Source organism: Pelodiscus sinensis, chromosome 8 (genome assembly GCF_049634645.1).
Source record: "Pelodiscus sinensis isolate JC-2024 chromosome 8, ASM4963464v1, whole genome shotgun sequence".
NCBI lineage: Eukaryota > Metazoa > Chordata > Testudines > Trionychidae > Pelodiscus > Pelodiscus sinensis.
This window is the reverse complement of record NC_134718.1, coordinates 46,074,200-46,101,358: the sequence shown is the minus strand read 5'-3', so window position 1 is coordinate 46,101,358 and position 27,159 is coordinate 46,074,200. Positions and strand designations below refer to the sequence as shown.

At 41.6% G+C, this 27,159-nt stretch overlaps 1 protein-coding gene across 4 annotated transcripts in view; it reads left to right on the top strand.

Annotated features, from left to right (window-relative positions):
- INPP5A (inositol polyphosphate-5-phosphatase A) overlaps nt 1-27,159 on the top strand; it is a 424,043-nt gene that overhangs the window by 100,983 nt on the left and 295,901 nt on the right. For 3 of the 4 annotated variants that reach the window (XM_075935228.1, XM_075935230.1, XM_075935231.1), the window contains exon 2: nt 11,130-11,171. The exons of the other annotated variant lie outside the window; for it this stretch is intronic. In XM_075935228.1, coding sequence (XP_075791343.1) covers nt 11,130-11,171 — 42 coding nt within the window. The remainder of the gene's footprint in view (nt 1-11,129; nt 11,172-27,159) is intronic. 4 annotated transcript variants of the gene reach the window in all.

Here is a 27,159-nt window from a genome sequence, read left to right as displayed (position 1 = left end):
ACATCACAAACAGGTTACCATCATCCTTTTGTTTGTCAATGTGTTCCTGTAAAGTTGGTACAAAATGCCATGTCAATTACTGGTACTTATTTTCTTTACCATGATCTGTGTGGATCAAAATATAAAGAGCAACAATGAGAGCACAAGATTATTGGGAGATAAGGCTGTATTTTTGTAATCAAATATATCATGTAATAAAAATGTAAAGGGTTTATAAACTAGGTTTTAAAGATACTAGGTTATTAAATCTTAACCCTATGCTTATTAATTTTAGTAAATTAATAACCATAATTATATTTATGTACCTAATAACGAGTTTTTGGTAACTGGTGAAGCAAACTTTGACAGGAGGGGTTTTTAATATAAATATTGTAAAATTAGCAAATATAGCAAAAAAGTTACAAAAAAGTTTCCAGTGTTGTAATTAAGTTGTGAATAGAAATAATAAGATCTAAAGATGTACCATAGTACCCCAGGAGGTCAGGATTTTAACAGGGCTAATTTTATTAGTATGTAATTCCAGGAGAACTTTGAATACCAGTAGCAGTTAACTTCACCAAAACAGGACTTGAATAATTCTTTAACTCACACAGAATGTTCAGAAATATTTTAATAGGTCAGCATATAAGCACAAAAAAAATTCTTACCTTCTCTTCAAATGTCACATAAAATCATACTTTCTTTCCTCATCTGTAATCATTCTCAGGCTTGATCTCAGTGATTTTTTTACACACACATTCAAGACTTTATTTTTAACTAAATAATAGCTTCATTTTTTTTTAAGAAACGTAAAAATAATCTTCTTAAACCAGAATTTGTCTGCTAGAATTTGCCTACTTCCCTCCATTCACATTGGAAGAAACTGAACAAAATATCCCAGGCTGTTATCTGAAGACTCATTTCATATATTATTTTTCAATTTGACTTTCTCCATAAATTTTATTTTTTTTAAATTGCCTTATCTCCTCTGATCATGTGCTTTTACAGAATGTTATGTTCACTGTCTTTGGTCTGTTCTTATTATCTTTTATTTAAAGAAAAGGACTAGTGGGGGGAAGAAGAAAGGTTATTTGTATGTTCATTTTGAAAAGCTGCTTGTTTTCAAGACCATGCCACCTCATGTGGTATCCATGTGTTCGCAAGCTTACTGCTTTTCTTCATGGTTCTGACAAATACTGTAACCAACATGACATAAATAGACTTAAAGTGGAAACTCAGCATAAAAAGAGCTAGTTTTGGTGGGACTCAGAATACCAGGAAAAGGTCAAAATAATATTTAATTAAAGGGAACTATGATGCACCATGCATATAGCCTATTATTTTAACAAAGATTCCACATGATTTTAGAGTTTAAAAATAGGAATTGCATTTGATGGGAGGTGTCTATTTGTGGTTCTGCTTGGTCGAAATTTGCACCGTATTCCATGGAATCATAAAGTAAAAAAATGAAGATATAATTTGAGAATGCGCTTTACTTTGTAGTATTTATACACATCCCTCGTAAAGGCAAACCTCCACGGCAGCTGTGTGAACTGAGGGAGATATTTTGCCTTAGTTCATTGAGCCCACCAAAATATTTGGGTCTGCATTTATTTGACTTGACTTATATGGCACCCTAGCAGACAGTGTTTTACAAGCACACGGTAAATAAAGGAATATTAGGTGTCCTGAGGAGTTTATACAATCTAAGAAGATGCAAATCAAGGAAAGACAATAATTCAGGCATGTGTGTATGTTGGATGTAGAGATTTGCTGGTGAGATAACGAAGATAGGAAGCATTCCTGAAGGAAGAAGGTTTTAGTGGAAGGGTCTGAAAAAGAGAAAAAGATGCTAGATGGACAAAAAAGAAGAATAATGTTCCATTCATAGGATGTATCCTGATATTTCATGTGAAGCTAAGGGGGGTTGGGATTGGGAGTGTCAGATGTTTTAGAAGGAATTAGATCAGTAAAGTAATTGAGGTAAGATTATGTGGAATGAGTAGGTTTTCTGACTACAGAAAGTTCAGGAAGCTAGGTAAGTGGAAGCGCTCTATGTTCTAAGTAGAGCGATGGGAGAAGAAGAGGACTCTAGCCAGGGCATTTTTGACGTATTATAAGGGAATGAGGTAAGAAGCAGGGAAGTCAGTGTGGAGAAGACTACCACTGTGAATTGTGAGAAATGCATGGAAAATGATTTTAATGTGATTTAGAGTGAGGAAAGGGTGATTTTTTTGGTTATATTTGAGAGGAAGAAATGATAGGATGTAATGAGAGAAAATATGGAAAAAGTTTGGCTTTAGGGGCGAAAAGCCAAAGGTGACCCCAGTTGTGAACTTGGGCGACATGAGACACAGTGTAGTTTTTCCTGGAGATGTAGAAGGAAGAGGAGTAAGAAAGAAAGGTAAGTTTTTTGAAAGACTTGAGATGATGGGTCAGTATCCAAGATGAGATGTATAAGGTGCATTTGGAGATGTGAGAATGGACTGAGGGGAGAAGTTTGGAGTAGGGAGGTAGAATAGGAAATCATCCATGCAAAGGGGACGGTGAAAATAGCACGAGTAGATTGGGTCATCCAGAAAAAGGAGAGAGAAATAATAAACCATGATATAGTCCAAAACCTGAGGAAGGAAGATGGGAAACTACTGTAGGAGATATTAAAGGAATGATCAACATGATAGAGTGAGAAACAAGACCACATTATCAGCGAAGTGGAAATAGGTAGGAGATGAAGTAATCAACAGCAATGAAAACAGAAGAATAGAGCCCGAGACATTCCTCTTTGATTTAATAAATGATGTTGGTGGTTTCAGACTACTGGTAAGCTGAGATTGGTGATTTGTCCACTACAGTTGTCTCTCTCTCAGGCCTTCCCTGCTTTCTTGGGAATGAAAAAAAAAATTAATCTGGAGATTCATTCTCAAGCTATTCTCAAGACCTCAAAGATTTTTTTTCTAGAAGATTGTGTTCATCTACTTTGTCATCTATTGCAAGAAATCACAGTTGTGAGCAAGGGTTATATGAAAATGTACTGCCTTTTGCATTTGATTTGTCTTGAAATCACTCAAGACACTTTGAACAAAATAAAATCCAGCAGCTAGACCTCTTATTAGTTCAGTATTCAATTCTCATTTCCCAGTTAACTATATTGTCTTCCTGCTGCCATCTGGTGAAAAAATTCAGGGACAGCACCTGGTGAATTATTTACTTGATTGTGTTCTTGGGAATAATGTTTTTTGAAGTAACAGGCATATAAGTGATGAGCCAGTATGTTTTCAGTTTTAGGTGACTACCCCAGTGATTTAAAATATTTTAGACATTTTCAGTTGTTAAACGAGTGCTCCCAGTTTTATAGTTTATAATTGTAATGAGCTGCTGAGATAAGAGGAGGTGGAATCAGGAAAGATTTCTACAGCCTTTTAATGTTTGTTTCGGCTTTTCTAGCAAAGGATTAGGGCTCTATATTTAGTGTAAAGCTGCTTTAAAGATGTGTAGGAGAAGTACTATATTGGTCTCCATTTGTTGTTTAACTTAAGATGACAATGAATTCAACAATTAATGTTTTTAAAATAATGTACACTATCAGCCCAATTTCTTCCTGTATTTATCTCTCTCTCTCTCTCTCTCTCTCTCTCTCTCTCTCTCTGTTTTACTCAAAGACTGAATGATTTTTTAAGATTGGATTTTGCAAATAAACCTCCCTGGTTCATATTTTGAAGATAGGGTTGCCAGATGGTTTAACCAAAAATACCAAACAGCCTCTCCCCCTCTTCCCCCCCCCCCCCCCACAAATGGAGAAAAAATTCTGTTGAGGAAAAAAGGGGAGGGGAGACCAAAGTTGTTGAGCAAAAAAAGGACCCCCCAAAAAAACAGCTTTACCCCTTTAAGAAATGCTTTTGAGGCTTTTTGGCCCTAACAGGCTGTCGGTGGCCATCTGCCATCTTGTCTCTCTGCTCTGCGCCAGACAGCTCCTCTGCAGGATTTTCGCCTCCTGGCTGGGAAAAAAAAAAACCCAGACATTTTAGGTGTCTGGTATTTTCTGAATTTTTTTACCGGACAGGAGGCAAAAATACCAGACTGTCTGGGTCAATATCGGCCACCTGGCAACCCTATTTGAAGACCCTTGTAAATCCTAGCCTGGAAACATGTACATGTTTTGTGGAATATACTTACAGGAACTCTACTTGGGCACTCCAGACTTGGGCTGCTTTTAGCTTACCTAAAAGCAGTTTCCAGAAAAGCCATAGAAGATAAGGAGAACTTTGTATGTGAAGCCACTCATCCCCATGAGGATGAATTGCCCGGGATCTCATCCACTAAGCCAGTGGCAATAGAATAGTAGAGACATCATTTGGGCTGCTTCTGCAAGGGTACTTCTCAGCTCGAGTAGACAGATACACTAGCTCTGCTGAAATTAGCATGCTTAAAAGTAGCAGTGTAGCCTAGAGTGAATACAAACCTAACTGGTCTCTATGGGTACATGTGCAGAAGTCCAGCCTGAGCCCCTACTGGTACTACCCTGAGCTATGTTGTTATTTTTAGCCACTGAATTGTCCTTAAAGGTTGCAAAAGTTGTCTGAGAACTAAGGGTAGTCTAAAATTACATTCCTGGAATGTAGGCTTCTACAGCAAACTTATGTTTTGTGGGGGATTTCTTGTCATCTTACAAAGGAACACAAAAAAGTATAATGCTACCATTATCTTAATTGGCAGGATGTTTGGCTCCTGAGAGAGAAACCATTTCACCAAGAGGGCAGGAGCAATGCCTTAGAGATAGCAGACACAGATGTTGAAGGACCCTGGAGGACCTGCTCATTAGGATGGAACAGCAGGAATCAGTTTTTGTTCCTAAGGGCACAGGCGGATCAAACTACTCAGCAGGAAGACACTGTTGAACTGGTTCATGGCACAGGAGGTGTGCCATAGGGAATGGAAGCATTCCCTAATGGATGACGAGGTCCATCTGCTGCCGTGACTTCTGCCTCTGTGAACTAGCACCACATCTGCCTCCTCCAGCTGTCTTACAGGCTGCTGCTGAGGCAGAGGGCCCAACCCCCTTGATTGATTAGAAGGAGTCCACAGGACTGTCATCCAAACTCCCTTGCCAGAGACACCCATGAGCATCTGGAGGAAGTGGCTAACCTTGTGAGGGTGCTTGAAACCCACCAAGTGCCTGCTTTTCCAACTCCATGCAAACGACATTCCTTTTTGTCCCCAAGAACATTTTCCCCTTTATCATTCTTCCAACCAGGGGGAGGGCAGGGAGACAGGTGCAAAGACATTATCATTTAGCCATTGTTCATGAATTGAATCCTGTTATCTTTGGTTGGTTCCTGTCTTTTTAAAAATTTTCAATTACATGTTTAATACTATACCTTTATTAAATGATATTATTTCCCTTACTTGTCTGTGGACCCTCCTTAAATACGCTGCACATAAGATGTTTTCAGGTGTGGGGATGGGAGCTTATGATTCACATGAATTGGAACAGTATGACTGTCTGGGGTATTATACTGCAGACTCTTTTTCTGTCTGCCACACACTCACTTCCCCCTACCCTCATGCTAAAAAATATCCACAGTTCCAAGGCTCCATAGAAGGGGTAGGGAAAAGCTCAGTGCTTACAGAAAGTATTGCTAGTTGTAAACGAAGCAGAACTAACAAAACAGAACATGGGTAGATGTCTTTAAGGCTTGGCTCATGTGGGGGAAAATGAAGCACAGTTCAAACAGCAAATCAGGCCTCTGCTGCTACCAATGATTAAATAGCCATTTTCTTTTGACTATTTTCAACCTGAGTAGAGATTAGTGCTCCAAAAAAGCTGCTCAGTATAGTTAGCACTGCTGATAAGGAATGGTTAAAAATGAATGGGTGCTATTCTCTCCTCTTTCCCCAAGGAAATGTTACCGAGGAAACTTGAGTGCTTCTGATAGGAGGTAAACAAGTGGGAACAGCGAAGACAAAACCATTGGACAATGACAGCATTATGAATTGGTAACCACCCTACAAAGCACACACCTGGCTCAAAGGAGTTAACCCAGTGAAGGTGCCCTGTTGTAATTGTTTAGAATATGCAGTGCCATCCCTATGCATACACAGAATATGGGTGTGTAGTGCACCCAGAAATTTGGGGTACCATGAGGACAGCATGTGTGGAAGCTGACTGCTCTTATCTGTTGTCCTGGTGATGCCCCAAATGATGGTAACGTGAACATGCAAATGCTGGGAGAGTGGTTATCTGGTTGCTGCCACTGCTAGCTCCTCGCTTGGAGGTGGGACTGAGCTGGGGTTTTGCACTTGCTGGAGTGGCTCTGACTCCCAGTGAGCAATCACTTAAACCCCTCCCTGCTGGACTGTCTAATGCCCTGTATAGGGGAGAAAAACCCTCACTATGATGTGTAACCCTCGCATATAAGTGCCATTGTTTCCCCTCATGCTTTTCTGGCAGCTGCTCAGAATGTTACGTTGTTCCTCAGCACAGGCAGATGTCATCCTCTGCTTGCGTGCTGTGGCAAGATGTGTGCACATGTGATATTCCTGATTTCCCTGGCCTGCTGGGAACTTGGAACCGTGTGGTTGTATCCATGTGCCTTTCTAGAGTTTCTACATCAGACGTGTCTTGAGCTCTCTTGGTATGGATGTACTGCCTGTTACCTTCGTGAGTGTTATGGGGTATGTGGCAAGCAACAAGTCTGTGAACAGCATTTGCCACATTGGCATCCAGACAGGTGTGTCGGTGTCATCAATGTCTTGGTATCATTTCATGAGCCAAATTAGGAGCCAAAATTACTGTTTCACAAACACACCATAGGGACCCATAAGGGAAAGAAATAACTTTATTCCACAGAAACCTGTACAGGTTTATTTCCTCTGCACCCTGAAATCATAAATCAGTGTTTCTTGCATTGGTATTCATGACTCTGTGTCTGTGATCCACTAAGTCTTGCAGAATGAGTGAATGGGATATTTTTCAGTTCACATACTCAGTTGCTCCTTTTTGTGGGCAAAGTATTGGGATATGGGTACCACTGATGGCCCCTGCATAATTGGAAATCCCTGCTCTCTCAGATGCAGCTATTATTGCTGAAACCTTTCTTATGGCAACCACCTGTGGTTAGATCATATTGCTAATTACCTTACAAATCTGCACAACCTCAACCCTGAATGTAGACTTTCAAATCCCAAAGTAGTTTGCAATGGACCTACAGTCTGGTGTTCCCAGCTTCAAGAGAGTAATAACCACTGGCCTCAGCACTAACATGGCTTCTCTGAATCATGTTTTCTGGCATGGAAGATTTGATGCAAGCTCATTAGACCGCTCCTTGGGTGTCCATTCCCATATTCAGAAATTCTGAAGCCACTGTGGGTCATCCCTTGTTGCCAAAATGATTTGATCCCAATGCTCCATGATGTTTATCCTGTCCTAGAAGTGATGGTCCACCCAACGCCATGCTATGACAATAGCAGCATTCACACTTTCTCTACTATGGTAGCTAAATAAGTATTCATTCACCTTCAAGGTCGTTCCTCTTTGATATGTCAAAGTTCTGTGCAAATGCCATCAGCATCTTGCCCATTGCCTATGCCACTAATAAACATTTGTCCTGTGATAAGGAGCAGAAATAGAATCACAGCATCATCCTATTGTTGCATGTCTTCCACTCAGTTTGGCAAGGGGGGAAGTGATATGATTAGGAGCTTCAACTAGCATATGTATGAAGCCTAGGCGGGGGGGCGAGGGGGGGCAGTGCCAACAACACACACAAGTCACTCCTAGAATATCTCCCAGTGTCATTCAGAACCCAAGAATACCATCCCTGAAGTGGCAGTGCTAATATTGTATAACAAAGGTAGCAGTGTGGATGTGGGTACGCTTCTGTATGTGGCATTGTACCCACATCCAGCACGGAATATGTGGACACTTGCTGTGTATTTATTGGGAACATGTATGCACATGTATACAATCCAAATAACCAGGTGTGCCTGCCAGTGTAGCTACAGCCTGCATGGAAAGAAATTTCATTTTGAACTCTGTTCCATGGACTTGGGGTATAATTTAGTACTATGTGCTAGTCTTAATCCACTTGAAATGCCATCTGATCTCTGTGCAAATCTATTAATATAAAAAATGACTTTATATGATAGCCAGTCTTTTATTATAATGATCTTTTCAGTGCCTTGTTGTATTTCATCATTGCTCAGATTTATTAAAGTGTAGTTGCTTTAGTTTTACATCTTGAAGGCTAGGTTTTCACCTCAAATCACAACAACCCTTCTATTATCCTTTTGAGTACTACTGTTCTTAGACCCTGATCCTTACGTCTGCGCTTGTCTTTATTCAGCGAGTTGTATTGAAGTTTGGACAGAGTTAGGGAATTTGATTTTGTTTTTGTTTTCGTGAGTTCCTGGTCATATTTTTGCTTTGGAATTTTTGTCAATCTGAAAAAAATTATGTAGGGGCAGAAAAGAAGAAATAATGTTCCTATTAGAACGGGTCGACAATTGCCAAATTTTGAATTTCAATAGAAATGTCACAATTCACAAGCAAGAAAATTAGCCATTTTCCACAAATTGCTACAAATTTTTCTGAGCTGTTTGTAAATGTTCTGAATTTCAGATGTTGAGCAATAAAAGGGAACAAACATTTTTAGAAAATATTCATGATAAATATGTCTGAACTACACACAAGTTTTAGCCATTTTGGCAGAAACATGGAGGTCTTCATTTAATAAACAATCAGTACAGATTAATAAAGAAATATAAAATATTTTTAATGTTATTTAACTCTATAAAAATACCACGTGAGTGAGAACTCAGCAGAACAGAAATTTCTTATATATCCGAAAGACTCACCAGCATTATTTTTCATTATGTCTCTTAGTAAGGTAAAAACCATATATTGAAGTCTTTTCTGCTTTTCACTTCGCTAGTATCTAGGCTGCGTAACACAAACAATGTTACTTTTTGCCTGTAAAATGTTACGAAGCCTGCCTTGTGTTTGCACAACATATAAAACATTGTCTACTCAAGTCCAGCCCATATTCAGAAGATTAAACAACTGTATCTTTCACCAGGTGCTAAGTGCAGATTTGTAAACTACAATAATTCCATAGCTCTTTTCAGAGGGTTATATGTTTTGGAAAGTCAGGGCTTTGCATAACTAGCTATAATTAAGAGTAATCTAGAAATTCTCTTGTCTTTTTTTTTTTTAAAAGGAAAGAACTTTGCTATTTCTAAACTATGTATTATTTGTATTATTGTTGTGCTTAGAAGTCCCAGGGCCCCATTGTGCTTAACACTGTGCAAAGAAAATAAACTGACAGTCTCTGCCCCCAAATAACTTCTTTACAAATCTTAATACAACCAGAAATAGAATTTACTAAAAAAGCTTCTAATCTGAAACCATTACAACCTATGGATCTCTTCATTTATGCTGAGCCTATGCACTTTCTACATGTTTATCTTTGGAAGGAGTTCCAATAAACTTTTAAGTATAGAAAGCAAATGGGGGTCATTTTTTAAGTCACTGCTACAAAGGATAGTTCAGTATAGTTCAGTGTATGTGTAAGCAGGGGAATGATCCCGCTATTGTGGGGAACTTTCCTGGCTTCTATACACCCCGGTGAAATGAACCAGCGAAAGGATCTGAGTCCCCGCTCCCACTTCCTTTACCCCACGGCTCCCTGATCCTGAGGGCTCCCCCTCCACTCTCCTGAGTAGCAGAGCCCTTGAAACCCCAACAAGGCTGAGCCCAGGTTTCCTGGGGCTTAATCCCTGACCTTGTAGTCACTAGGGGCAGGAGTTAGGGTGTCCCCACTCCGAGGTGCTCTCTTTATACTGCAGGCCTTCTTGGCCCAGTGATCACTTTATAAGGTTCAAAGCAAATACAATCTATTAACAACTGATTAAAGAGAAAAGAATAAGAAAAAAGGAGAATGGTTAAATGAGAACACACAGCCCTGCTCTGTAGCACAGGGACATCAAAACAGCAGCCTGCAGAGTGTAAGGACAGTCCACAGTCTCTTTCTTAGAGGCCCTGGATATGCTGCAGGGGGGCTACAGGCAGGACACGCTAGCTCTGGTAGTGACCACACAGTCTCAAGCTCGAAGTGGCTAGACCCCTCTCCCAGTCTAGAGCCTTTCCCCACACTTTGCTGGTCCCAGGTGCTCACCACATCCAGCTGCAGGCTGTGCTGTTTGGCCAGTTCCAGCTCCTTGTGTTGTTCTCTGTTCCTTTTGGCTCTCTGAGCACTGCCAGTCTGCTGCTCAACACAGGGTCTGCGCTCCTTGAGTTGTGTATGTCTGGCTCTGCTGTTGCAAGACTGTCTCTCCACACAGCTTGTACTCCTGGCCTGTCTGTGTTTGGTTCTGTCGCTGCAGGACTTCTTCATACAGCTTGCACTGCTCTTTCAGCTCTCTGTCTTTGTAGGACCTCTTCTGCACACAGCTTGTTTGTTCAGAGAGAGAGCCAGAACAATCCCAGCTCAGAGGGAGGACGGGGCCTGGCCTCTCCCCTTCCTCACTGGCCTGTCCAACCTGTCAATTAGGCTGAGCTGGAGTGTTGGCTGCTTTCCATTGTCTCTGGGGTCAGTCAGTCTCATGAACTCTTCCCCTTCAGGTACTGCGAGCTGGCAAACCAAAAACTCCCACAGAGTTTTAGTAAGGGGTAACAGTCCCCTTACATATGCAACTTGAAGCCATAATCTCAAATGTATGAAAGGCTAGATTTAATCAATTTACGTTGTTTTTTTACGTTCAGTTAATCCATAAGTACTTTAAATGCATAAATTAAAAACGATATTATTGCAGACTTGAGATTTATTATTTTCAGTCTAAGGTAAAATAGTTGAACGCTTGCTACACTGTTCCAGACATCATACGTGAATTGATTTTGTATTACCTTTACTGCATTTATACAGGATCTTTTCCACCTTATGTATTTACACTGTTCATTTGGTGTGTTCTTGGCAAAAGAGGTATAAAATGAAAGGCAATTTCTGAGTGTTAAAGCTGTGGTAGGAACTTGCTAGTTTTTCTTAATGTGGAAAACCCCTCAATTTGAGTCAGTTAAGGAAATCTGTAGATATTGAGAATTCTTTTACAAAGTGTTTCGCTTCCTTCTTAATGGGTTTTTGTATCTTGTTTTTCAGCCAGAAAATTTACAGAAGAACTGGCTTCGGGAATTTTATCAGGTAGGATAAGAATTAGATGTTCATGTGGAATCAAAGTGTGTACCTGTTTCATATATTTAACAATGAGCCATTTTTATACAAAGACTTTTTGCTTTGTTAAACTTGATAGCCATAAGTCATTTACTTTAAAAAAGCAAAAAGGCAAGACTCAAAGTTTGAGTGAATATTAACATTTAATGAATTGTGACTGGCTTTAGAAAGTGGTTGGGACTAGTGTTCCCTCTAAGTTTCATGGCAGCACAGCTTCACAGGTGACTAATCAGCCCCACCCAGTCAGAGGCTCAGGACTCCATGCAGGGGACTGACTTGGGGGGCGGGTGGGGTGGGGTGAGAGGGGGTTAATCACCTGTGAAGCTGTGCTGCCCCACAGCTTAGAGAGAACACTGCTTGGGAGCTGTTTTGTATCTTATGGTAGCTTATGTTGAAGTAGATCCCAGATTCACATGCTTTTCTTTATTATGACACGCAAAGTAATTCTGAGTCTGTCAAGGATTTCACCACATTTTTATAAAAGATGGGTATAAACTATAATTTGGTCTTGGTTACCCATTATAAAGATAAAAAGTTTTACAGATTATTCATTGTGGAATTAACTCTGAAAGGGGAAATTAAGCATTCAGAAAATGAAATATATCTAAATGAAAATGAAGGAAAAAATTCCTGATACAAACTGTTGGCTTATGTTTATATTGGCCCTGCAAGTTGTATGATGTTTCTACTGTACCTTGAAAAGTTAGCAGATTTTTTTTTTTTTTTTTAGGGCCAGGACCTCAAAGCTTTCTTTTCTGCACAATATAAACAAGTACAATTCCACCCTCATTCCAGAATATATCATATACTTGAATTTTTAGGCTCCTTCTCCACTCTGGCATGATAAATGCAGAAGTGGGGGCCTGCAAAAGTACCCCAAAACCCCAATCTCAGCCCTGAAGTAAAACCAGGACACACAAAAATTAACCAATACCAGGTTTAATAAAAAAAGAAAGAGAAAAAAGAACTTTTATTATCATCACAATACTCCTGTTACAAGCATAATGACTAAATGGAAAAGTCACGAATTAATAAACTTATGGGGAATTCCACAGTGGGCCAAAACTTAGTTACAAAGGAGAGAGAACCCCATTTTTAAATGCACAGACATCAGATTCCCATTCCCAAACCATAAAACAGTAAAACCTAATGGATTTATCTAAACTTTACCCTACTCACAGATAGTGAAGAGTCTTTTCTTGGGGTGTGTCTAGACTACAGAGTTTTGTCGACAAAAGTGGACTTTGTCGACAAAACTATACCTGCGTCTACACTACCGCTGAGTTCTGTTGACATTATGTTGACAGAACTCAGCAGTTTTGTCGACGCTGGTAAACCTCATTTTACGAGGCATAATGCCTTCTGTCGACAGAGTTCTGTCGACAGAAGGTGTTATTGCATGTAAACTGTCCTTGCATCTACACTGCCATGTCGACAAAGCAGCTTGCTTTGTCGACAGAACTGAATGTAGTGTAGACGCTCTTTGTCGACAGAACCCTGTAGTCTAGACGTACCCTTGGATACAGAGACATGTCTGTCTCCCTCAGTATCTGGAGAGAAAGTGCTCTAGGGACAAAGGAGGGAAAAACCAAAAATTCCTTTGTCCCAGTTTGAAATACCTATCTGCATTTCTATTGACTGCCAGCTACCTGGTAAGGTACAGTTAACCTCTTAGTCCCCAGGCTGCTGGCAATCACTCATTATCATGACAGCAACCAAGAGCAGAGCTTCTGTTGTTCTGTACAGTTGAATCTTTTGCATCATCCTGAGAATGTACTGCTACACAAACCTTTTGTGTTTTCTACCATACAATACTTAGGATAAGCCAGGGCATTCAGTAAACTTTTTGTTTTGATATTTAACGTAAATGGAGCAATTCTTTTATCCCCAGGCTTTGATTCAAATTAGAGAGTCTTAGCACAGACGGACTTATAAGGTATATGTTCAGAAGTACCCTAGTAACCAGCACTATCACACATTTACAGAGGACATGTTTGTTGCATTTCCAGTACCAAATATTGTGGTCAGCCAGAGAACTTGCCTTTACGTCTTTATAAAATTTGTTATAACATTAGCTTCAAATCAAAGAGAAGAAAATATATCTATATTTCTGTACCTATATCATCAATTAATTTGGGACACTTATCCATTCCTGCATGGGAAATTCTGAGACTGGATTTTCTGTTTTCTTTGGATCTTCTGGACACGTTAAATTTATTACATTCATTCACTTTTCAAACAAAGATAGAGGTCACTGAAGGAATATTTGAGATACATAAAGCAGGCATTCATGAACGTTCACAGGCTGTGGCAATCTTGAACTTTTGTAGCCTTTTCTCGTGAGAACATGTATACAGTACAGCAATAAAAATGAGACATTGCTGTGTTCCCTTGCAGAAATAAATATGTCACTCACTGCAGTCATTAAGCATAAGAAGGCAGGAACAGGAGAGTAGTGGTGCACCTTTCTACTTACTGAGCTATTTAGAGAGAGATTTTCAAATGCACAAAGGGGAGGTGGGTCTTTCTTTAAAAGGAAATATTTATTGTGGATTTGCATACATTTTTCTGTAATGTGTATTGTTTACTTTTTATATGCTTCAAGCAGTGTGCCACAGTAAAATAGCAATGTTTCATTTTTATTGTTGGACTATATAAGGTACAGCAAAAATAAATTAGGACTATTCAACATAAGGGATTACATATTAAACTGTAATAATAAAAACAACATTCTTCATTCCATATTAGAGGAACAGCTGTTAAATATATATCTAGGCCTGGATGAACACAAGAAATTCTTCAGTATGATTTATCATTACTATTATTATTCCTTTCCTATCTGTCACTGGAGACAGCGGGTCTAAATTTTGAAAATGTACTTGAATCACTTTCATGCTCTTATCAATTGGTAATACAAATTCTTGTGAAAAATCTTTAGGTTTATAAAGGCACCTTGAGATTTGTTATGAAGTCTTGAGATTAGTCGACCACATGATTAACCAATAAACCTTGTCTTATTGGTTAATCTTGTTGACTACACTCATTCCCCCAGAGGCAGCAACGGGGGAGCATTGCAGGAGCTGGTGGTTGTGTGGAGCTGACTTTAAACAGGCTCCCCAGGAGCACTGGATCCCCCCCAACTCCCCCATGCAGATGCCTCTGATAGAAAGGGAGCAGTGGGGAGGGTGAGGGAGATAGGCTGGAGCCAATATGCATGGGGAGATGGCTTTCAAGCAAGTTCCCTGCATGTATCAGCTCCCATGGACCCACCTGCCCCCTTTTCCTTGCAGCCTCCTATAGCTGGTTCCCCCCATCACCAGCTCTGCAGTGCCACCTGTTCCCCTCCCGCCCCTGGGTTCGCCACAGACAGAGGCTGGTCCTCAGCAGCAACCAGTCTGTGTTCCCTGTGGACAGAGGCTGGTCCACGGCAGCAGCCTCTGTCTGTGGGGAGCTTGGACCCCCTGCAGACAGGAGCTGCTGCTGCCTCTGTATCAGAGGCAGCAGCATGGGATAGCAGGCAGCCAATCTGCATAGAAAGGCAGTTTTTAAACTGGCTCCCCTGGTGGAGGCAGAGGCAGCAGTGTGGGGTTGCAGGGGGCTCCCTGGGAATGGAGTCGGGAGCACACTGGCTGCCAGTCCTGCCCTCAGGGACTATTGAATAGTCGTGTAACTGCTAAAATAACATGTGGTTACATGACTATTCAATTACACACTGTCTAACATGCCTACTTGAGATATGTGCTCACTTTGTAGGTGCCTTTGGGAGCGGAGGCTTCTGAACAAGGAAAGTGTCCCTGTTTAAATCATGAATGCTGGGCTTTAACTAGGGATGTTAAAATGCATTTATTCAAGTAAACCTGTAATCACTGAACATTTCAGAGGTTACATGTTACGCACGGGATGAGCAGGAAGAGGTGGCTCCCTTGGAGCTGGTGCTTTTAAGCTGGTGCTCCATGAGTACCAGCTCCCACCTGTCCCTATCCCACCTCCGTGCTGCTGCCTCTGCTAGAGAGGCAGCAGCTTGGGGGTAGGGGGCTGGCCTGCGTGCACCTGTGCATGTTAACCAATGAGTCCAGACTCCTTGGTTAACCACGTACAAAGTTACATTTTCACATCCCTAGCTTTAACAAGTAATTGTTCCACATCCGAGGCAGCGATTGTCAAACTGTGGGTGAGGACCCCACAATGGGTTGTGACCCTGCTTAAATGGGTTGCTAGGGCTGCCATTAGACTTGCTGGAGCTTGAGGCTAAAGCCCAAGCCCCAAAACCCCACTACCTGATTCACAGGGCTCATGTTACAAGGCTCCCCTGTCTGGGGATGAAGCCCTTGATCTTTGACTTTTGCGCCCCCAACATAGAGTGATGGGACTTGGGCTTTGGCTTCCCAGCCTATAGAGGAGAGACTCAGGTGGACTCAGGATTAGATTCCCGCCTCCTGCGGTAGAGTCTTAGTGCAATGAAGTTTGAGACCCTCTGAGCTAGGATTTTGTCCTAGAAGCCTGTAAGCTTCATATGCCTCTTGTGGGTCCTATCTAGGCCATTATAAGTAAACTGTAAATTAGCCTGTATTTAGGAGCACTGAAAAGATTTCTCAGCTGTTAAAGTATTTGCTCCCTCGCAGATGTATATGCAAATGAGTTTTCAGTAGGGATATAAAATACCATTTAATTGGTTAACCAGTTCAATGTAATATTTAACTGATTAACCAATTAAAGGGGGTATGGACGGGGGGGAAGGGGGACTGAGAGATTTCTCCAGCCTAGATGGGCTTGAATGCCCCCCTTTTTGTGGACAGGGGCTGCTCCAGCCAGGCTGGAATCTGTCTGCAGCATGCCTGGCAGGCCCATCACCGACAGCGGCTGCTCTGGGTAGGGTTGGAACAGCCTCCTGCCCCCATCGGTTAACTGGAACTGGTAAGCCTCATCCGTTAACCATCCCTCATCCTTAGTTTTCAGTGAGTTGGATCCACTTGCACAGGAAAAGGCTTCCCGTGATCCTAGGCCCTCTAAATAAGATAAATCCTTGCCTCAGAGAACTGGGAGACTAAGCTGAGATTCTTAGGTTTTGCGTAGTTAAGATTCTTGATGCAAGAAATAAAAATCTATTTTTGTTTAGCCAATATACCACCTAGCACAGTAGAGTACTAGTTAATCACAGTGGCCACTATGACTCATGGAAAGTACATACTTTTCTTATATTGCATGGAAGGGGAGAGATCATGGAGCAGAAGCACCCATGCCAATACACCCCGCTAGTCCTCCAGGAAGTCAGGCTGTATACCCCTTTTTTTTATAGTGTTCCTTCTATCTTGCGTTGTGGAAATCCTACGTTTTGGTATAAGGTGGGTGGCATTCTAAGAGCAGTGATGCATGAAGCCCATGCTGTCATGATGAAGCCAAAAGGTCATTGGAGGCATTCTGCCTCTATGTGGACAGCCCTAGTTTTCAGTTTATACCCTGATAGCTGTGGCTTTGGGAGCTCAGTCTAGTGCTTTTTCTGCTGTGGTTGGGGTGGGGTGAAATATTGCCCCCTGTTCAAATGACTGGGTAAATCTCAGCAAGAAGTTTCATAACTGCCTCATTGTTCCATAGCAGGGAATGATCTAGTTTGTGATTACCAGTGGTGGACTTCTCACAAGGACCTAAAACAATCAGTGTCTTTTGTTTAAAAATGGGAGAAATGTAATAGCATTGACTGGCTCAGAAACTTGATAGTGGGAAAGCCTTTTACCACTAGCACAATGGTTTGAATTGGAAGCAGAATGATAGTGACTAAAAGTATTTGAGGTTGTATTCTGTGGACTCTGTGATGGGAGTCATATATGAACCTAAACAGATTGTAATCTCAATCCTAATATTAGTGAAAAAGTGTCTTTATTAAAATTTGTGCTTTGTTAAATTATTTTCATATTTTAAAAGTGATATAAATTCTATTCCAGTGAGTTACTGATTACTTTCTCAATTCAGAATATGTGTGTTAAAATAGTCCTTTGCAAGTTGTCTTGAAAAGAAGGGTAAACAGTTCATATTCTTTCTCTAGGAATAGTAATAGAAAGAGCATAGGATTTGTTCATTTCATATTTGCACAGTTGTTAATTAGTGTGCAAATGAGCAAGATACAGCAACTAAGAGTCATCTTTTAAACATGCTGACAGTGTTTCTGATGCTTCAGATACCCTGCTTCTTTCTTCAAACTTGCCTTACGCAGCATTGATAAAATGTTGAAAGTGTTGAATAATTTCCTATGTAAATGCAAAAAGGAGTGTCCTTGGAAGGTTCTTGGCAGCTGCTGGGACAAAATAAGTAATTCAGGGATCTTGTAGAGAAAGTAAACAGTAGAAAAATCAATGCAGAATTTCCTAATTTTAAGTGTTTTAAAAGTAATCAACCCCACTGTTTCCAATCTTACAGTATAATTAACCTAGAAGATTTACCCGGCATTGCTTGGGTCCTGAATTCAATTAATTATTTTTTTTTAAATGAAATGAAAATGGACATACTTTATTTACATCAGTGCTCTGGGGTGGGGCTGGAGGAGAGGGGTTCAGTATGCAGGCTGCCCCAGGGAGAAAGGTCACCCCCAGCTCTTTTGCACCACACCATGGTGCTTACAGCTCCAGGTGGTAGAGTCAGGGGAGGGGTGCATGTACTCTGGCTGGGTCAGGTCCTGGTTCATCTGCCCTCTGTGCTCTCCAGCCGGATGGAGGACTGGAGCAAACTCTGCACTTTTCCCTCACTTCCTGATGAGGGGGGAATAGCCAGCATCCTTCCCTTCTGAATGGTGAGGGAGCTTCAGGTCCCCCTGCCCTCCCTAAAGGGCACCTGGGAGTGGGAAGTTCAGGGCTGGAGCAGTCTTGGATGACAGAGGGATGCCCACCTCCCTGGTGATTCTGTCTTTTGTTTGATTTTATGAGAATCAATCCCATTCTAGGGACTTCCCATTTCCTGGCACAACCAAACCCTTACGTGGTTTGAAGTTATGAGAAAAGGAAGCTGCATACTGAACCTGGTGGACCTAGCTCTTATCGTTTATTAGGTATTCTTAAATAGACAGACCGGACGGATGGATGGACAGAAATACAAACTCTCTCAAATATATAGTGGATTATGTCTTGATAATTAAAAAGTTATTTAGTTTTTGTTGCTTAGACTAAATTATTTACATAAGGTTGCTAATAAAAGGTTTTTAATTGTACAGGTTGAACTTCTCTAGTCCAACACTGTCTGATTCAGTAACATCTGTGATATGGCATAATTTTACTTTACCAGATGTCCAGTTATCATGGGTGTGGCCAAGTTTCCTGCAGTCCCATAAAGTTTTACTACCCCTAGTCCTGGTTCTCAGTATACTGTGCTGTTATTTAGTTCTAATACACCCCTAAATGTCTTCTAAGAGCCCAGTAAGCAGTGGTAATGTTGGTATTGCTGCTAGATCTCTTGTGGTTCACAAATTCTCTGGTTCAGCACTGGTCAGGTTCTGAGGGTGCCGATCTAGAGGTTCAACCTGTAATAACTATGTTATTAGTTTTCTATTTGCATAGTCAGTTTTAAAAAAATCTGAAATGAAGAGTAGCTTGAATATCCTGGACACCTGCTAGACTCATAAAAAGTGGGATTTTTTTCTTATGCTACCTTGTATTTATAACGACATAAATATTCACATAATATTTCTTCTCTTGTCATCCAAGCTAATTAAAAATTAAGAAATGCCTCTTGATCCTTTAAAAGATTTCCCCCTCTAAGAAAACCTACATCTAAACTCTTTATACAGATTGCAGTATTTTTTACAGTAGTAATTCTCCTACCTCTGTGTATTTAGCTACAATTCTCTAAATTTTGTTTACTTATGAATTTCACAGTGAAACAGCAATACTGCTGAGAGCATTCTCAAAAAGAGTGAAGTACAGTTGTTTGAACAGGCTGACTTTTTTAGTGGGACTGCTGTTTGGGGCGTACTTGTAATTATAACAAGAAGTAGCATGATGAAGCTTTTTAAAAGCTTTTTAAGGCAGGGAGTGGTTGTACAGTGCCTAGTGGAATTGGCCTAGCTGAGGCATCTAGGCATTAATGCAATGAAAATGTGTCAAGGCATATGCAAAATGATAATAAATTGGTATTAATGTCAACAGTTCTACTTTTTTCAATTTAAATGTTTGTTTGCTTTTGGAATATTCTACATGATTATATTAATCAACTGTACTGGAAAATTAGTTTAGAGGCAGGCTTTTAACACTTTGTAAATTTGAAGCCCAGAAAAACCACAAACCACAATTTTTTTCCACTCCTTCTGAGGAATTCAATTTGCATATATAGTTGTGTCAACACAGTTTGCATAACCTCTGACAACTGAAGGTTAAGTGTTTCTCCTATAAGCAGTGAAAACGTTCTCAACAAAAAGGAAAAGAAATTGCAAGTCTTATTTTCATCTATTTCTCGAAAGCAATGTCCACGAGGGAAACAAAATCTTGTTTTTTTTCTTTTATGAGTTTTAATAATTTGTTCTGATATTTCTTATTACTGTGGCCTCCTAATTATACCAGGCAACATGCTGATGTAATGACACTTTGCAGTTGGAAAAGAAACATTTTTAAGATCCAGAAAATTTAAGATTTAATAAGGGATTTTAATAGCATGGAAAACTGTCTCCCTTGATTTATTGCTACAATAGGGTGTCTCCCAAAATGTGTTAGGCACTGGAGAACTAAAAACTTAATATGAACATTTCAGTTTAATTATCTATTAAAAAATTAAATCCCCTTGCATGTGCTACAAATGAGATTTCAAATGACTAAAAAAAAAGCAATTTCCAAGAACTAAAAAACTTTTAATTATTGTCCAAGAAATGCAAAACACTAAAAAATAGTTTCACTTTCCTTTATAGTTTCTTGACAATTTAATTTTTGTCATAACAAGTAAATATACTATGTCTGCTTCTGCAGAGAAATGTTGTTTGTTTAATGAGGGTTTCTATTGGAATTAAAAATGAGAAACAGAAATATGTATACTGAAATATGTGCAGAACAAGGGAATTCTGAGTCATGATGTCCTCCAGTTTCAGCTTCTGGCAAATTGGAGGTTTATAGTCACCAAGACTAGGAGGGTTGCATCCCTGACCATCTTGGCTAATAGCCATTGATGCACATGTCATCAATTAATTTATCTAACTATTTTGGAGCCCAGTCATACTTTTGACTTTGGCAATGGCAGTGAATTCCATAGGTGAGCAATGCACTGAGCAAGAAAATATGTCCTTTTATTTGTTTTAAACCTACTGCCTATTAATGTAGTTAGGTGTTATGTGAAGAGGTAAATAACATTTCCCTCTTTGCTTTCTTCATATCATTCATAATTTTATAGATCTTGATAATATCCCCTTAGTTGTCTCTCTTCTAAGTTCAACAGCCCCATTCCCTTTAATCTGGTCTCATGTGGAAGCTTTTCTATATCACTAATCATTTTAGTTGTCTTTCTCTGTACCTTTTCCACTGCAAGAAAGGCATCCTGGAGTCACTGTAAATAGATCTCTGAGAACTTCTGCTCAATCTGCAGCAGCAGTCAAAAAAGTTAACCGGCAGTAGTTTTCAGGGTGTGGGTGGACCACAAATCTGTAGACTGCAGTGATTTCAAAACTTGTTGGATTGGGCACCCTTTCTTCTCCCTCCCACCACACTAGCAGCAGCACTGAAGTAAGGTGGCAATGTGAAAAGTGACCAATGCCACTATTTGTAGAAGACTTAGTGCCCCATTGCCACCCTTGCTTCTGTGCCGCTCCTGCCACTATGGGGCTGGCAGCTGGAGTCCCAGCGCTTCCAGATGAGGAAGGGGTGATAAAGAGAGCCTGAGCCCAGGCTGCCTCCCAATGAGGGACTGAGGAAGGTGGGAGGAGAAGAACCTGAGGCCAGGTGGTGGTCTTCAGCTATCAGCCCTGGGACCACAGGGCTCTACTAGTCCCTTTTATCCCTCCTCCTTCGTGTGTGTGTGGCCCTTCTGCATGAGCCTCGGACAACCAAGGCTGGCAGGCAGAGTTTGCAGTCTCTTCTTTTTTTAAAGGCACCCATCTCGTGTCTCCTTTGACATATTCCAGCACCTCCCTTTGGAATCTCACACCACGATTTCACAGCTTGAGAACAGCTGATATAGTGAAATTATGATATTTGCTGTTTTATTATTTCACTCTTTTTTTTTAAATGGTTCCTGACTGCCGGTTAACTTTTTTGACTGCTGCTGCAGATTGAGCAGAAGTTCTCAGAGATCTATTTACAGTGACTCCAGGATGCCTTTCTTGCAGTAAGGAAGTTTTTCCTGATGTCTAAGCTAAATCTTCCATGCTACATTTTAAGCCCACAACCAGGGCTGCTGACGAGAGCAAAATGGTCTGTTGCCTTGGGGCCCACTGATTTAAAGGGGCTTAGGGTGTGACGTGATCAGGGTGGTGCTCCAGGCTGACTGGGGGAGGTGTTGTCTGTGTGGGGCTGAGGGATGGCTGCCCCAGCCTTGCCCCTTCCAGACTCAAGCCTCCCCCACATAAATCTTGTAAGCCCAGAATGGCTTACTAGCTTCCCCCTATTGCCCAGGGCCCAGCAAAGTCTGTAACCGGCCCTGCCAATGACCTTTTGTCCTGTCCTCAATAATTAAAAAGTCTCTTCCTCTTCATAGCAGGGCCTACAGCTGCTGTGAGCTCCAGGGCAAGGTGTGTGGCTCTTTGCCTGGTGGAAAGGCACACTGGGACAGCAGCAGGCTCCCCTCTCCCTGTTAGCCTGAAAGTTGCATAGAGTGGCACTTCAGCAGCAGTTCAAAGGAGCGAGGGGCTCCAGCCCCCTGGGGCAATTTTCCCATCTCCCCTCATCAGCCGGCCTGCCTCTACATTAAGGATGTTAAGTATTGTGTAATTGGCTAACTGAATAGTTGATGCATTTTTGCCTTGACTATTTGATTAGTCGATAGGGCAGCACTGCCCTTTTGACATGCTGCTGCAGCATTTCAAAGCAGCAGTGTCACACAGAGCCCGGGGTTAGCTGGGGAGTCCCCAGCTGATCCCACGCTATCTGTGGCACTGCCCCTTTGAAAAGCTGCAGCTGCGTTTCAAAGCAGCAGTGCTGCAATGGGCCTGATAGAGACAGCAAGGCGAGGTGGAGGGGAGCGACTAGTCCTTCACATCCCTACTCTACATGACTACCTTTTTATGTACCTGATGACTTAACATGGCTTCCCTCAGTCTGTTCTTCTCCAAATTAATCAGATCCAGTTTTTCAATCTTTCCTTTTAGTCCATGTTTTCTAGATTTTTAATGATTGTTATTGCTCTTTGCTGGACTTTCTTCAACTTGTTCACATCTTTTTCTGAAGTCTCATGCCAACAACTGGAGACAGTGCTCCAGTTGAGGCCTTACAAGTGCTCAGTGGAAAAATTTCCTTTTGTGTCTTATTTACAACACTCCTACTAATATGTCAGAATGGTATTCATGTATTTTGCAACAATACCGCTTTGGTGACTCATATTTAGTCTGTGATTCACTACACATCCCAATCCTTTCTTTCAGTACTCATTTCTAGTCAATCATTGTCCATCTAAAAAAGTGGGCTGTGCCCACGAAAGCTCATGATACCGTCTACATGTTTTGTTAGTCTATGACGTGCTACCAGACCAATTTTTGTTTTTTAAGTTTATCCTTTACAGACTAACTCGGCTACCCTCTGAAGCTATTGCCCATTTTGTATTTGTGAAATTGTTAATACCTTCCTATGTGTAACACTTTGCATTTATCCCTATGACATTTCTTCCTGTTTACTTCAGACCATTTCACCAGTATGTCAAAATCATTTAGAATTCTAATCACTTGCAAATTCTCCCAACTTGGTATTTATCTGCACACTTAATAAACTGTGTTCTGTATACTGTTATCCAAATAATGTTTGAATACATTGAATGGCACCAGAAACAAGACCAGATTCCTGTAGTAAATTCTAAAATGTCTAGCCTGTTGTGATTGGAGTCATTATCCCTGTGGTATCTGCTGCTCCTGGAAGTGGCTGGCATGTCCCTGCAGCCCCTGAGAAAGGCAGAGCAGGCGGTCTCCACATGCTGTCCTTGCCTGCAGACACCATGCCTGCAGCTCCCATTGATCAGTAACGGGGACTGTGACCAGTAGAAGCTGTGGGCTCAGTGCCTGTAGATGAGGGGCAGCACATGGCACCATGGAGCCATAGCTGTACATGCTAGCTGCTTCCAAGAGTGGTGCAGGGCTAGGGCAGAAGTAAGCCTGGCTTAACTCCACTGCTCCACCACCTGGAAGCTGTCTCTGATAAGTAATGCCCAGCCAGAGCCTGCTTCCTGAACCCCTGTCCCAGCCCTGAACCTCCTCCTATACCCAACCTCCTGCTCAGATGCGAGTCCCCCTGCATCCAAAACTCCTTCCCAGAGCTTGTACTCTGAAACCCCTCCTGGACCCCAATCCCCCACCCTAGGCTAAGCCCGGAGCCCCTCCCACACTCCAAACCCATTGGCCCAAGACCAGAGCTTGCACCCCAACCCCTTACCCCAGCCTGGTGAAAGTGAATGAGGATGATGAAGGAAGGGGAATGGAGTGAACAGGGTGAGGCCGCAGAGAAAGGGTGGAGCAGGGGCAGGGGCAGGGCCTCAGAGAAGGGGTGGGAAGGAAGTGGGCCAAGGGTATTTGGGTTTGAGGTAGATTTTACATTGCACTTGTATTGAAAAAGTGATCTTATGGTTAAAAAGGTTGGAGACCCCTGTCTTAAACCAATTCCATAGATATTTAGGGTATGTTTTGTCAGGCCCTATTGACATCAGTTGATCCATTTAAAGTAATTATTACTTGTGTTACTACTTTTTATGCCGCAGAATTATTCTTTTAGAAAGCTTGCAAAGCTGATACTGTTAGGTAAAATTTGGAGAAATGTTTAGTAATTTTTTTAGATTGCACCTCAAGTAACACCCCTGCCAGTGCATCTAGTGTCAGAGCTTCCTGAAGTACTCTTGGAAACCCAGACTGCCATCTCTGCCCCCCAGCATCAAACTCACAACACATGTGACAGGTTTAGCTGCTTCTGTTTGGGGAAACAGGTTGAGATTGGTGCAGGGTATTATTTGGCCAGACACGTAAAGGACTCTTCTGTTTCTAAATACATTAGCCCAATGGAAGAAACTAGAACAGTGCCCTTGCATCCAATTTTGCACCAGTGGGTTAAGAGGGTTAATATACCTTCCTCAGCTGCCTCATTCTCAAAGGCAATTGAGGAAAATTATACTCTGAGAAGGTGCAAATGGTTAACATATCGTTATAATGTGCCCGTGGTTAAAAGGCAAATAAGCCCAAACTGCACTGTGGGCCCCAAACAGACAGCCCGTGGGCCGCATGTTGAGTAGACCTGATTTATAGGATTCATTCATGCAGGCAAAACAATGGTGAGATCTGCTGCTTTAGGTGCGGGTGACTATAAGTCTTCTCTTCTGTAGGCAGCTACGTTCTACTTGGAGGTATAGTCTTGAAAGGCCTATCTTGGATCAGAGAGAATTTGTCTGAGGCAGAGGCTTGTTGGCTGAGGGAAAAGAAGAGAAAGGCATCACTATTTTCTCTTGGGACTGTGGTCTCATCCCTTGAGCCATTTTGCTTTATAAGCCAGCTTTCATGTTTTTGTACTGGAATGGTACATTCGGGAGACCAAAATACATGAGGCTGATGTGTCATAGTGTTCTCCTTTGGAAGTCCCGGGTGCCAGATGTTTTTGCACTACTTGTGCAGACCGAGAGAGGAGGGAAGATAGGGAACTAAATTAATTGACTACCATCTGAGAAAATAACTTTGTAGAGTTTCCCTGCTAAGTTTAAAATTGGAAGACACAGTTTTGTGGCTGGCTGTTCTTTGCTTTGCTATTTTAAGCGCACTCTGATTTATTTTCTTTGTGGTACTTGGGACTTCCCAAATAAATTCAATTATCTCCTTACTGCTGTTTTTCCCATTTCTTTTTCTTAGAAAGGAAGATTATGGCAAAAGAGAAAAATAAAATATCAATTAATAGCAATAAGAAAATAGTGCATTTGCATGTATTTGTGTGTTGCAACTACAGATGGATATAAGACATAGCCATTAATCCTCTGATTTGCAGTTACATTACCCATTTACTTTTATTTTTGGTAGGAGCGTACCAACATAGTTTTCACCATTACTACTACTCCTATTATTATGTGAGGGAACTGACTAACACTAAAAAGTTAATGAAAAAATTTGACATTTGGAAAAATATTTGGGCAATATTTTGATTACGCAGTGAAATAATTTATGAATGTGATTCTTTCACGGCAATATAAAGTATTTGTTGGGAATAAATATCTGATATTTGATTTGCTTTTTTCACTGATATCTTATATAGAGTCTGAAGCATTTAGGTATCTGAAAGATTTACTCCTGTGAGAGCAAAATATTGGATAGAAAAGTGACTTGTTTTCTAATTTAGTGGAAGAACATATGCTTTTTTTGTATTTTGAAAATTCTGTGGCTATTTAGATAATATGATTTTACACAAATTTTTCCTATGTGGTTTACATGCTGTATTTTTCTGTTTCTAGTTACAGTTAGGATTTGTTAGTGACTGAGGTCACAGTATCTTGGTGCAGTGAAGATTGGTATCTTACTATTTTGCAATAACTGATAGTAGTTTGCCTTTAATACTAAAATAGCTCTGCCTGTAAATGCCATGTGAACCCTCCTGATTCCACTTCCCAGGTTGTTTCATTAATTTTCCTTTCAGTCCACCTCATTTGTTATTTCAACTCTTTCAACTGTTATTAACTATTCTCTTCTTGGCATAAAGAAAAATTCAGGTGTATGAAGAAACACAGAATACTAGTTCATAGAGAAATCTTAGATGTAGTTTGTAACTGGAACTTGTGGCTGTAGTTTGTGAAGTAGATCAAGTAGCTATGTTGTGAATGTGAGAGAAATAGATGAAGGTAAGATCTTGTTGATACTGCAATAGGAAGATGCTTAAGAATACAGGCAGTCCCCGGGTTACGTACAAGATAGGGACTGTAGGTTTGTTCTTAAGTTGAATCTGTATGTAAGTCAGAACTGGCGTCCAGATTCAGCCGCTGCTGAAACTGATCAGCGGCTGATTCCAGGAAGCCCGGGGCAGAGCAACTCTGCCTCCGGCTTCCTGTACTCAGCCCCTGGTCAGTTTCAGCAGTGGCTGACTTGGGGACGCCTGGGGCAGAGTGCGCCCCCCCCCCCCAGGAGACCAGGGAGACACGGGCGGCAGGACCAAGACGCGCCGCGGTCCTGCCACCTGGGTCCTCCGCGGCGTTGCTCCGCATCTCCCTGGTCTGTTGGGGGCCCCCAGCCCGGGTCCTCCACGGCTTTTCTCCGTGTCTCCCTGGTCTCATATTTCTTAACACTCCCTGCTCATATTTCTGCTTCATGTGCCTCTTCTATGTCTGCAAATGCTTCTCTTATGTCGGATCCGCACTTACGAACGGGGCTTTTCTCGCCCTGGGGGATGCGGGCAGCAGGACCGCCCAGACGTGCCGCGGTCCCGCCGCCCGCATCCTCCAGGGTGAGAAAAGCTGCTCCGCGTCTCCCTAGTCTGCTGGGGGGAGGGGGGCAGCAGACCAGGGAGACGCGGAGCAAAGCCGCAGAGGACCTGGGCAGGAGGGCCGCAGCGCATCTGGGCGGTCCCCCCGCCCGGGTCCTCCGCGGCTTTTCTCGCCCCGAAGGACCCGGGCGGCGGGATTGCGGGGCGTCTGGGCGGTCCTGCCGCCCGCATCCTCCAGGGCGAGAAAAGCCCCATTCGTAAGTGCGGATCCGACATAAGTCGGATCCACGTAACCCGAGGACTGCCTGTATTCCCTAAAACTAACCCTAAGGACTTACCTATCTGAACATTAATTTTGTGTCTAAATCTACCCCACAGTAGCCTACTGAACACACAAAATTCCAGAGTTTACA